The 14,058-nt window shown below is 36.1% G+C and overlaps 1 protein-coding gene across 5 annotated transcripts in view; it reads left to right on the top strand.

The window, feature by feature from the left end:
• The window catches only part of WDR17 (WD repeat domain 17), a 125,701-nt gene that overhangs the window by 97,687 nt on the left and 13,956 nt on the right, over positions 1-14,058 (top strand). For 4 of the 5 annotated variants that reach the window (XM_050792554.1, XM_050792555.1, XM_050792559.1 and 1 more), the window contains 6 exons: positions 845-909; positions 5,041-5,173; positions 5,972-6,063; positions 7,134-7,233; positions 8,991-9,130; positions 11,930-11,950. In XM_050792554.1, coding sequence (XP_050648511.1) covers positions 845-909; positions 5,041-5,173; positions 5,972-6,063; positions 7,134-7,233; positions 8,991-9,130; positions 11,930-11,950 — 551 coding nt within the window. The remainder of the gene's footprint in view (positions 1-844; positions 910-5,040; positions 5,174-5,971; positions 6,064-7,133; positions 7,234-8,990; positions 9,131-11,929; positions 11,951-14,058) is intronic. The other variant, XM_050792556.1, reaches the window with a different exon arrangement.

Below are 14,058 nucleotides of genomic sequence, written 5' to 3'. Positions count from 1 at the left end.
TTCTCCTCTTCCTTTCTCTCCCTCAGTCTCTCCTTCCATTTTTCTCTTTCTTTCTCTCTGGGTTTAGGACTGGATTTTCCCTAAATAATATAATTTTACATATTTTATTTTAAAATATTTTAATGTTTTAAAAATTTGTGGAAAATGGAATTAAAATATAACAATAAAAAATAAATATTTTTCTCAACTTCTTCAAGCTCCATCAAGTTAAAGACACTTTTGTAAGTGATGACACCAACCATTTAGTCCTTCCTAAGGAGCTGAGGGGTCCTTGGAATTTAACCGTGTCAATACAGTCTTTTTTACTTTGTCTTTTCTTTTGTTTTGTTTTGGGTTTTTTGAGATGAAGTCTCGCTCTGTTACCCAGACTGGAGTGCAGTGATGTCATCACGACTCACTGCAGCCTCGAACCCCTGGGCTCAAGCAATCCACTCCACTCAGCCTCCGAAGTAGCTAGAACTACAAGTGTGCACCACCACACCTGGCTAATTAAAAAAAAAAAAAAAATTGTTTTGGTAGAGATGAGGGTCTTGCTGTGTTGTCCAGGCTGGCCTCAAACTCCTAGACTCAAACAGTCCTCCCACCTCAGCCTCCCAAAGCACTGGCTTTACAGGCATCAGGCACCATGCCCAGCTTCTTTTATATTATTAAGAGGGGTAAAATTAGTGCTCTTTAAAGATTTTTTTTAAGACTACAGAACAAAAAGAAGACAGAGGGTACCAAATCAGGACTCAAGAACTCTATAATTTCTATATTATAAACAGGAATCTTTTTAAAGTGTCTTAAGGATTATACAGAGCAACCGAAATTAATATGCTCTTTCTCTTTTTGCCTTCTATTCTAGTGGGACAAAGCCCTGTCAGTTGCACCAGGGGTCTCTGTGAAATACTGGAAGAAGTTAATGCAGAGGTAAGGCAGAGAGAGTCCATGTTAAAATAGAAGCAGTATATAAATATGGCAGTAGCTCTTGAGATTTCTTATTCTTATGTTGTCTTAAATAATAACTAGGCCGGGCGCGGTGGCTCAAGCCTGTAATCCCAGCACTTTGGGAGGCCGAGATGGGCGGATCACGAGGTCAGGAGATCGAGACCATGCTGGCTAACACGGTGAAACCCCGTCTCTACTAAAAATACAAAAAAATTAGCTGGGCGAGGTGGCGGGCGCCTGTAGTCCCAGCTACTTGGGAGGCTGAGGCAGGAGAATGGCGTGAACCCAGGAGGCGGAGCTTGCAGTGAGCTGAGATCCGGCCACTGCACTCCAGCCTGGGCGACAGAGCGAGACTCCGTCTCAAAAAAAAAAAAAAAAAAAAAAATAACTAAATTTTGTATCTACTGATACAGTAAATGAAATGAATCAGTTACAAATAATTTTGGTGTTCTTGGATTTGACTTGGCCTCTGATGAAGATAGCAGAAGGCAAATTTCCCCATGTCAATGGAGAGAAGGACAGATCAGCAAACATACTCACTGATTAATAAGTTGGTATTGAAATACAAGTGGCAAGATTTCCTGAAGGTTAGCATAGGTTCATGAAATACTATTCTATGAATTATCCCAAAAATCTTCTCTGTAGGCACCAGTTCCTGCCATTTCTTCCCCATGGATATGAGGAAGGCACTGATGATAAAGAAGGGTCTGAGCACTGAGGAAACTTAAATAAACATTCTTGTTTTAGAATGCAGTAAACCAACAAGATTTGCTCTCAAGTGTGTTAGTTTCCTGGGGTTGCCATAAAAACAAAAAAAAAAAAAAAAAAATTACCATAAAATGGGTGGCCTAAAACAACAGAAATTTATTTTCTCTCAGTTCTGGAGGCCAGAAGTCTGAATCAAGTTGTCAGCAAAGTTGGTTTCTACTGGAGGCTCTGAGAAAGAATTAGTTCCATGCTTCTCTCTTGGTGTCTGGTCGCCTGCAGTCCTTGGCATCTTGTGGCTTTTTGACGCATCACTCCAGTCTCTCCCTTATCTTCACATGGCATTATTCCCTGTGTGTCTCTGTGCCCAAATTTCCTCCTCTTATAAGTCATGAGTCATATTGGATTGAGGCCCTACCCTAATCCAGTATGACCCGTATTACTTTAATTACATCGGCTAAGACCCTGTTTCCATAAATGGTTACATTCACAAGTATTGTGGGTTAGGACTTCAACATATTGTTAGAGGGACACGTTGAAACCTACAACGTATGATTATTCTCTGTTCTGTTTTATTCTACTCTCTTCTATGCTATTCGTTCATTTAACAAATACTTAATGCCTACTCTATGCCAATCACTGTGCTAAACTTACAGAGCACTATATATTATTATGCAGTTACCTTGCTTCTGACATTAAAAACAGAAATTTGGATTTTTCTTTTATGGAACATGGTTTAGTGGCAAAAAATCAACTGCTTCTTACAGACACAAGTGAAAATCAATCAAAGGCTAAACATAAAATTCGGAAGGATTAACACATTTGCTGTGGGAAAGTAGACTGTTCCCAATCACCTGCTCTCCCAACAGTAAGTGAAGCAACAGGCTGATTGTAGCCATCAGATTTTAGGCTCCCTCTCCTGAGCTTTAAGAATCCCCAGTGCTCTAAGTCCCTGTACCCTCACAGCACAATTGTGAATGTTACTGCTCTCACCAAATCCTTAAAGTCAAGTTAGCAGAGGATATTTATTTCACAAAACATTATTTCAGTCTCAGCAAAAACTTAATGGAATTTCGTTTAAGACCAAGGTGGAGTCACTCAGTGTTAATATTGCAGAATAAAAGTAAACATAGTTTGTATTCTATGTGATTATTGACACATTTTACTAGCATCTAGTCATATTAATATGCTACTACATTGCTTTCTATGCTAGCTAGGTATCTATGAATTTAAAATGTGGTGTATCCTCAGATAAATTGGAACAAAGGAAACCTGACCAAGATTGGTGCATATGAACTGAGCTATAAAGAATACATGGGAGATAACCAAGTGAAGAGGCTAGAGGAAGCATCCTAGGCTTAGGGAGCAGAGTACAGGAACTCTGTGAAAGGAGACTGCTGTAGCTAGAGTGCAAGAGCCAGGGGGAAGTGATGCCAAGGGAGAGTAGGCACAAGCTAGAGGTTTTAGGGCACTGTAAATGTAGTAAGCTTTTTTCCTTATCCTAAGAGGAACACAAGACATTAAAGAGTTTTAATTTTAAATAGGGTAGAAACTGATGTGACCAGTTCTTCATTTAGAATGTCTACACAAGCTGAAATATCAAGAACAGATTAGAGAAGGTCAATAGCAGATATGAGGAGGCCAGTTAGAAGGCAATTAGAGTAGCTGAGTCAGGAGACAGCAGTAGCGTGGATGCCATATGTAGTGATGCGGGGACTGAGAGAAGTAGACGAATTTGATATATCTAGGAGTTAAAATTAACTGGATTTGGTAATAGAGATGAGGAAGGTATCACAAAAAAATTTTAGGTTTTAGGTTTGAAAAACTGGATAGGAGCTGTTGCTAATCACTGGGATTTAAAAACAAACAACTAAAACCACAACAAAAGCAAAACCATTAGGAGAGGATTTGAATCAAATGGCACAAAAAAATCATTAGTTCTCTTTGGACATGTTGAGCTTGAAGTTCCTTGTGATTTTGTGGCATTGTTCAATAGGCAGTCTTGATTTTGTAGCCCAAATAAGAAATCTGGATAACATGGAGGTTATTGTTGATCTTAATAAGAGCTGTTTTGATAGAAAGAAGGAGACTGAAGCAAGATTAGAATAGATTTAGTGGGGAAGGAAAAGGAGGAGGCAAATGAGAATATACAAAACTCTTCCAATTCTGTTTCATTTATCTTTGAAAGCCAACTCCTGATTTTCTCTGCCCCTTAGCCTGTGTAGCTGCCAGAAAGTAGTCTCTCCACAACTCCTGCATTTGTACTTTCTGGATCCAGCCATTCATCCAGATTGGCAGTGTCTCCAGCATAGTTTCAGATGCCCAGGGAAGTAGATCATTATTTGTAACCAGCTTGTTTCTAAACAGCTGTAACAAGAAAATCAAAGTCACGTAGTAGAAACATAGCTGTTGAGGAATACTTTGATGACTCTATGAAATTGGAGACTGTTAACAGTGAGCTGGCAAATATCATGAAAAATATTCTCCATTTTCAGCATGAAAAATATCTGCTACCCCTACCCAAAGATTAAAAATTGAATTCTGGTTTAATGCAAATGGTAGCATAAATTAAATAGACCAGGTTATTTTTAAACAAAACTGAGGTTAAACATTGAGGGTAGAATTAACTAGGTGGTTAGTCATTGAGAAAATACTTGAGACTTAGATGGGAAGATACACACACACACACAGAGAGAGGGGAAGAGATTGAGAGAGAGATGGGTGCAGAGAGAGAGAGACAGATATGGAAACAGACACATGTGCACCCTTCACAGTCTCTAAGATTACCGTTCCCTTTCTCCCTTCATGTGTCTGGAATATTATTTTTCTGTAATCTTCCTCACTTAGGGCACTTAAAACATTCTACATGTTATTGTTAATATTTATGTTTCTATATTCTCCTTCTTAGTGATTTTTAAGCTACTTGAGCTTCAAGGTTCTCTATTCATTGTTAAGGCTTCCTAAAACAATTAAAATTATCCGTCTTTAACAATGTAGATACCCAAATATTGCTTAATCCACCTGATATCCTATCACACATATCTTGTATAAAACATATTTTTGAATAGACTAATTGTCCATTTTAATAGATAAACTACATTGATTTTAAGATCTAAAATGTTCAGGCATATTTTATGTCCTGTTCTAAGGGCAAACAAGTTCCTATAGTATTTATGATTTTATGTCATGTTCTAAGGGCAAACAAGTTCTTGTAGTATTTATTATTTCATGCAACTTTTATCTGTCTTCCACATGTAATTTGATTATAAAATGTCTTTTTTAAAAGTGATATGCCAAAGGGCTTTATGAAATCTGCTACAAATTTTAGCCATACTTTCAGAAAATCTCAATTCACCTAAAAACCTTCAAAAAATATATTGTTTAAAAAAATTGTCCTTATTGTATTAGGAGAGCTGACCAATTAATCCAGGAAGATAAGGATGATGTCATTCCATACTGCATAGCCATTGGTGATGTGAAAAAGCTGGTCCATTTTTTCATGTCAAGAGGTCGGCTTAAAGAAGCTCTGCTTGTTGCACAGGTAAAACCATGTGATTACACAAGTCACACACATGGATGGGTAAGGATGTAGAAGGGAGAAGACCGTGTTGAGTAGCTCACCCTTACATAATTGACAAAGTCATGAAGGGTTTGGTTTCTGCCCTCCTTCCTGGCCTTCTTTCTCATCATTTGAGAGCTTACTATTTTTGTTCTGAACACAGTGAACTTATTTTATTTTATTTTATTTTATTATTTATTTATTTATTTATTTGAGATGGAGTCTCGCTCTGTCACCTAGGCTGGAGTGCAATGGCATGATCTCAGCTTACCACAGCCTCCACCTCCCGGGTTTAAGCGATTTCTCCTGCCTCAGCCTAGCTGGGATTACAGGCACCCACCACCAAGCCCAGCTAACATTTGTATTTTTAGTGGAGATGGGGTTTCATCATGTTGGCCAGGCTGGTCTCAAACTCCTGACCTCAGGTGATCCTCCCGCCTCAGCCATCCAAAGTGCTGGGATTACAGGCATGAGCCACCACACACAGCCGAACTTATTTTAGATCTTTAAACATATAAGCATCTCTGAACTCTAAACCTTTCACATGCTGCTGAATGTTATATACCATGCATTTGAACAACTTATTTTTAGTAATAATTCACTTGAAGCTTTTTTTGCTACACACAATTAATATCTCATTTCTCCTCAAATTCTAAGATTATCTCCAAATTATAGTATAAATTTCAAACATTAAGTATACTTTGCTCAGAATAATATTCTGAAATGTGTCAATTATCAACAATTAGCTAAAGAATAATTCAATCTTTAATTAAATCCTAGGCTGCTTGTGAAGGAAATATGCAGCCCTTACATGTTTCTATGCCTAAAGGAGCTTCATATTCTGATGATATCTACAAGGAAGACTTTAATGAGTGAGTGATTTATTTGCTCTGGGTCCATATGTTTTATGGTTGTCTTCCCTTTACGAATTTTTAAAGCCTCTATAATTCATCCTTCTTTGTATACTGAAGACTTGACTGCCTCAACCTTTCTCACTATGGTCCAGTTCCATTACAGCATCTACTCCTAGATGAATAGGGAAATTTCAGGCATGGAGACTCCGTTTATACACATTTTATATAGCTTTCAGAAAAGCAAAATGCATTTTACTAGAGAGATGGCAAGTAAGGCACCTAAACACTTACAAACTAATCAAACCTATTGGAGAGGACCAATGATGAAAATCAGGTAGACTGCTTATTAATGTTTTATTCTAAAGTTAGTGTATAAGTTCACAGGAATGTAGTTTATAATCCCATGACCCCAATATTGGTGCCTAGAATAACATTTAGTTATCTTTCAAAGAAGAAATCCTGATAGTTATTTTAAAAAAGAAAAGGAAATTAGAATTTTTCAGCCCTCTAACCTTTTTTTAATCCAATAGTCTGCCTTCCCCCATCCTTTCTATTTGCTCCTATTATTACCCTAGAAAATAGGATATTTAAACTTTTAAGACACTCATCGAGTAGAAGAGGATCATGAAATGTTAAGCAAATAGTGTGTTGAGAATAATGTATTCTTGCCTGTGTCTTTACTGCCATTCTCTGCCATTTCTAAACTTGACATTTGAGAAAGCTAACACATGCTAGCTGTATTTTGGATACCACCTAACTTTTGAAAAATTTCAGTTCAACCTGTAATTCTTCTACACTTAACTTTCCCTGTGGCTGAGTCATAAATTGTCCAATGCAGGATGGTAAGCTTTTAAAGTCAGGCTTCTCTTCTGACATTTGTGGGGATAGAGGGAGGGGGAGGCTTATCAGACCTTATACTTGTAAAGACCACTTTCCTGATTTATTTTTTTCTAAAAACAAGTCTTTAAAGCAAGCATGACAAATTAAATTGTATTTGGTCTTTTTATCATACCTTTTAAAAAGTATTGGTTTGCTTTTATAATGGAATACTTGTGTTTATACAGAATACATACACTTTTTCTTTCTAGACTCCTGCACAAAGTCAGTAAAGAACTGGCAGAATGGTATTTTCAAGACGGTCGAGCAGTACTGGCCGCATGTTGCCATCTTGCCGTAGATAATATTGAGGTATGACATTTAAAACTGATTTATGCGAATGAAAAGTTTTTTAGATACGTCATGGTGTTTGAGAGGAAAAGATATGGTGACTTTCTGTGTGAGATCTAGTTTTGCATGCCTTCCAATTAAGTAATTACATTCCTAATTAGCACACATAAACTATGTGCTCTTGTTTTAAGTACACATAGACTATGAACCTTTGTTTTCTTTTATTTCTACCACAAGATACCTATTTGTAACAACCTTGTTTTAAACATTTCAACATATATAAGAAGCGCCAGTGTAGTAAAGGGAAGAATCACTGGACGTGGACCCAAAATATCTGAGTCTTTCTTGTCACATACTGACTTTGGGCACGTCATTTAATTCTCAGAATCTCAAATGTCTTCAATTCTAAAATTAACATATGAATACCTACCTTACCTATTTCACATATAGTTGTTAGGATTATAAGAAAAAAATACAAATGAAAGCACTTTTTTTCCAGTGTATTATTCACAAGTTATAGGTTTAAAGTACCTTCCATTTGACTCTAATTTAATAAGCAAATGTTAATTAAAGATATAGATTCTATTGTGCATTTATCCTTAGATATATTGACTTTAGGAAGTGATAGATAACTGTAAAATCTTGAAGAAGCTCTTACAAATTTACATTTTTTGCTTGTCATCACTGGCCATCAGAGAAATGTAAATCAAAACCACAATGAGATACCATCTCACACCAGTTAGACTGGCAATCATTAAAAAGTCAGGAAACAACAGGTGCTGGAGAGGATGTGGAGCAATAGGAACACTTTTACACTGTTGGTGGGATTGTAAACTGGTTCAACCATTGTGGAAAACAGTATGGTGATTCCTCAAGGATCTAGAACTAGAAATACCATATGACCCAGCCATCCCATTACTGGGTATATACCCAAAGGATTATAAATCATGCTGCTATAAAGACACATGCACAGGTATGTTCATTGCGGCACTATTCACAATAGCAAAGACTTGGAATCAACCCAGATGTCCATCAGTGACAGACTGGATCAAGAAAATATGGCACATATACACCATGGAATACTATGCAGCCATAAAAAAGGATGAGTTTGTGTCCTTTGTAGGAACATGGATGCAGCTGGAAACCATCATTCTCAGCAAACTATCGCAAGAACAGAAAACCAAACACCACATGTTCTCACTCATAGGTGGGAATTGAACAATGAGATCACTTGGACTCTGGAAGGGGAACATCACACACTGGGGCCTATTATGGGGGGGGAGGGGAGGGATGGCATTGAGAGTTATACCTGATGTAAATGACGAGTTGATGGGTGCTGACGAGTTGATGGGTGTAGCACACCAACATGGCACAAGTATACATATGTAACAAACCTGCATGTTGTGCACATGTACCCTAGAACTTGAAGTATAATAGAAAAGAAAAAAAAAATTACATTTTTTTCTGATATGGAGATTGAAGGACATATTGAGAATATCATAGAGTGTTATGAATTAAGTACAAAAATAGAACTAAGGGTTCTAAACTCCTTAATTCTGACCTGATAACATTTTCTGTATGTCTCATTAATAAGTTTTCCATCTGAAAATTGCAATTACTCTTACATAACTACTTTATAGGGCTATTACAGTCAATATTTTCTAAGAACAATTGATTTATAGGTTAATACTGCTTTATCTGCTTTATGAGCTTGGAGGGGAGTGATGAACCTACCCAGCATCTATGCAACTGAAGAAATTATTTTCTTATTGAGCAAGCTTGCTATGGCATACCTGATCCGCGGAAATGAACTGGAGCTGGCAGTCTGTGTGGGCACAGTACTCGGAGAGTCTGCAGCACCAGCAACCCACTATGCCCTAGAATTACTGGCGAGAAAGTGCATGATGATTTCAATATGGTAAGAATTTTGAAATTCAAAGAATAATTTCATAGTGATGGAATACATTTTTAAAACATTATAAATTCCATTTGATAAGATATGCATTGGGAGGATATAGGATCACCTTGTTTATAAAGGATAAGATTATGGAAGGAAACAATGATATAGCAATGTCATAATGATGAGAGCTACCATGGTTGTATGATGAAATCTGCCATGATCCATTCTCAAGTAGCCCAGTTGTAATTCTGTAATGTTTCAAGCACTTAAAGTATCATGAGACAACAAAGGTGCTCTTCTTAAGATGATCTGAACACATATTCCCACATCTTAAAATTCTGCGTATCTATACTTTTTCTTGTCAGATCTTGTGTCCTATTTTAAAGTTGGACAATAAAGTCACTTTTCTAATATAAAGCAGCAAGAAAAATGGTTTTGCTGGACACTTGAAACAGGACACCCCCCCCAGACTCTGGCAATACCCAAAGAAAGAGACCCTGGGAATTACCTGGGGTCGCCCGGAAAGCCAGGGCACAGCAATTCCAGCTCGTATCTGCGGAGCCCTGGCCTTAAGTCAAACAATCCATTGTTACAGAGGCTCTATTAGGAAATATGTGATTCCATCATTCAGTAGATGTTTATGGAATAAAGATTATTTTAGATTTTTATCTTTTCTTTCCCTCAAATACTTAGGACCTCAAGAAGTTTCTAAATGAATTTATCAGGACTGTGACCTTTTCCCCATTACAAATCCCAGGCACACACACAGCACCCTTGAGGTGGAGCTATACAGATGACTATAACTACTGAACATTACAGGTGGTAATGATAATAATGAATGCTAACTAACACTTCTATACTGCTTACTCTGTGCCAAGCACAATTTTAAGTACTTTATATGTAAAACTTCACTAGGTTCTATGTGGTAGGTTTTGATTTTCCTGAGGTCGCAGTAAGTGATAGAGCCAAGATTCAAAGCTACATAAATCAGCTCTGAAGTTTGCATTATTAGCTATCAGACTACGCAGGGTGAGCATCCCTAATCCAAAAATCCAAACTCCAAAATGCTCCAAAATCCGAAACCTTTCAGGTGTTGACATGACAACCACAAGTGGAAAATTCCACACGTAAGTACTTAACAAAAATTTGTTTAATGCACAAATTGTTAAAAATATTGTATAAAATTACCTTCAGGCTGTGTATATAAGGTATATATGAAACATAAATACATTTTGTATTTAGACTTGGGTCCCACCCTTTAGATATCTTATTATGTATATGCAAATATTCTAAAATCAAAAAACTCTGAAATCTGAAACACGTTTGGTCCCAAGCGTTTCAGATGAGGGATATCCAACCTGTACCACTTTATTATCTGCAGCCAACTCAGGAAAAAGAACAACATTTACATTCTTCTTTTTTGTCTGAATCTGAAGGTTTTATAGTGAATCAGGAATTTCAAAGTTGTTTTGATTTTTACATATATCTTACAGTAATGTAAGAGCTCCCTTCCCCCACTCAAATGTAGTAGTACCCTACCATCAGTTTTAGACTTCAGTATACATAATGGTGAGTCTCCTCTGAGAGTATCTAGTTATCCCTCTATCAAGAGCTGTAATAGTCAATTACATAGGGACTTGCCCTCATCTCAAAGCATGAAGCCTAATTCAAATTATTTATTCACGAAGATGGCTGATTTCATGCTAAAAGTCATCATCAGATGAAAGGGGATTTGCTTTTAAAAAGTGAAGCTAAAAGCAGTAAAAGGGCCGAGCCCAGTGGCTCACACCTGTAATCCCAGCACTTTGGGAGGCCAAGGTGGGTGGATCACCTGAGATCAAGAGTTCGAGACCAGCCTAGCCAACATGGTGAAACCCCATCTCTACTAAAAATACAAAAAAAATACCAAAAAAAAAAAAAATTAGCCAGGCATGGTGGCAGGTGCCTGTAATACCATCTACTTGGGAGGCTGAGGCAGAAGAATCACTCGAACTCAGGCGATGGAGGGTGCAGTCAGCCAAGATCACGCCACTGCCCTCCAGCCTGGGCAACAAGAGCGAAACTTCGTCTCAAGAAAAAAAAGAAAAAAAAAATTGGCAGCAAAAGAGAAATACGTATACAGTTGACCCTTGAACAATATGAGAGTTAGGGGTGCCAACCCCCCAAGCAGTCCAAAATCCATCTATAACTTCCAACTCCCTCAAAACTTAACTACTAATAGCCTGCTGTTGACTGGAAGCCTTACTGATAACATTAACAATTAACACATATTTTGTATCCTTTGTGTATTATATACTGTATTCTTACAATAAACTGGAGAATAGAAAATGTTGTTAAGAAAATCTTAAGAAAATCAATTTCCTATGCCTTAAGTGGAAGTGGGTCATCGTAAAGGTCTTCATCTACATCGTCTTCATACTGAGCAGTTCAAACTCATAACATTGTATGTTACATACTATGACTAAACATTTTTCAATTAACTATATGTCTTAGTTACTTTTACGAAAAAACAAACTTATTCCTTGTAACGCCCCCACCCCAACAGTTCTTTTTAATATATCCATAGATAGATGTAACAGAAACTAGCAAACAGTTTAAATGTGGTGCTGATTAGCTTTATTTTCAGGAGAAATCTGTGGTCCTCCTGGCCAGTAGTAGAGCTGCACAGATTTTAAAAAACATAGCTACATCATTTATAAAGATGTGCATAATTTTTAAGCTATAAACACCTCATGTGTTTTACATTTACTGTAAAAGTCTTTTCTTCCTGATACTCATCATATAATCATGGTATTCATATTTAATATTTTCTTTTAGCTTTCCATCTGTTGGATACAGGTATTATCTACTTTTATTTAAGAACGTGTTCATTGAAAATGTATACACTCCTTTATTGTATTATTTGAATGGTATATCTGTATTAAGAAATATTTATCAACTATTTTCACATTGTTTTATAGTATGCCAATTCACATGTATAATTTACAGCACATAAAACCTGACTACAAAGTACTGAGAAAAGTTCCTATAATCACTCATGATTGTACACTCATGTACAACTTAAAAGTTGTACAATAAATGAAATGTGACTTCCTGCAATACCAAATAAATAGCTAACTCAGCTAAGCAGAATGAAATACCTGTTCTGATAGTGAAATTTTATATTTTAGATCATTCAATTGGTCTAAATCATTTTTATATGTACATTTTTCCCCATTTGTGTACTGAATTCTCAAAAAAGGGTGAATTTGATTAAACATTGAAGGAAATTAGCTGGCCTTGCTAAAATTTCACCATATGAAGATATAATTCTACATTAAGAAAGTCAAATTTTGTAGTTCATTGAAGTTTGAATAGAATTTTAGCACAGCTATTTTATACACAGTAAAAACAAATAATTTCTGTATTTTCATGGACATTATTTAAAACTGCTATTAAATTTTGATAGGAGGAAACACATGACGTCATTCATACATTTTAGCAAGAACAGCTAAACTACAGCATGGAACTTGCCCAATGTAATAGAAAATGCGGCAGTTTGGAAAGATATTATGTATAATTTTTAAATGGCTAGGGGAAAATAATATGAAAAATTATTGTGATCTTTTAGCAATTCTCTTTTGATATTATCTAGAAAATTATTTATTAGTAAAATGATGAGTTATCAAAATATTTTATGTAAAAAACTTCACTAAAGTTTTTCTTATTCTAAAAACCTTAAAGTAAGCCTAATTTAAAATATTACTATCCTGATAGTTTGTGATATGTGTGTATTTTTTTATTTTTAGTAAAATTTTGGATTTCGTACCAGAACTTGCCAATTATCTCTCTTCCTATTCTATATTCATTATATTCTTAATTAAGCATCTCTTAAGTTTTAAAAAGGAATCGATTTACTTAAATGACTAATGTAGATTTTACTGATGTCTTCACAAAGAAGATTAAGTGGGGTTTTACTCTCAGAGGCCTCAGCGCACAGCTTTGTAAATTCTTATGTGAAATATCACCTAATCTAAGGTCACCTATTCTGTGTGGCTATATATCAATTTCTTAAAAACAGTATCCTGAATTATTGAAAATTAGGTGTTTTCTCAGTTATGATGTATGCATTCATTAACTCCTCACCTAGTGATCTGAAGAGGATTTTACAGAAAATATTTTGATATAAATCTTTTAAGTACATACCATTTTATATTTTTAAAACCCTCTATTGCTTTACTTCACTGACTGAATGTTTAAAAAGTAAATGGGCTGGTCTCGGCGGCTCATGCCCATAATCCCAACACTTTGGGAGGCCAAGGTGGGTGGATCATTTGAAGCCAGGAGTCTGAGATCAGCCTGGTCAACATGGTGAAACCCCATCTCTACTAAAAATACAAAAATTGCCCGGGCATGGTGGCGCATGACTGTAATCCCAGCTACTCGGGAGGCTGAGGCACAAGAATTGCTTGAACCCAAGAGGCAAAGGTTGCAGTGAGTTGAGATTGTGCCACTGCACTCCAGCCTGGGAGACAGAGGAAATGAGACTATGCCTCAAAAGAAAAAAAAAAAAGTAAGAAAACTACATTTCCGTCTTTAATTTCCACTTATGATTTAAGAAATATGTGGGATACCCAAAATTATGAACTTAAAATAACTCAGGTTTCACTGAGCTGGCTAATACAATTTGTCAATATTGACAAGCATAATAAAAGTTGACGAGAGTTAACTTTCACAATGTTTGCTTTATAATTCACTCCAAAGAACATAGTCAAAACTACTTAACTGATTAGAGAATATTCTGTAATAATAAAATTAATTCTAAGTGTGTTAAGACTCATGTATGTAAAGTTTACTTTTTAATATTTAGGAATTTATAAATATGTTTGCTGTTCATGACCTTTGGTTTGGGTAATCTGCATTTAGAGTAGTTTCATAATTACCTAGGTAATTAATAATGTTTGCAT

The sequence above is a fragment of the Macaca thibetana genome, chromosome 5, assembly GCF_024542745.1.
Source record: "Macaca thibetana thibetana isolate TM-01 chromosome 5, ASM2454274v1, whole genome shotgun sequence".
NCBI classification, from domain to species: Eukaryota; Metazoa; Chordata; class Mammalia; order Primates; family Cercopithecidae; genus Macaca; species Macaca thibetana.
This window is presented reverse-complemented; position numbering and strand designations above follow the sequence as displayed.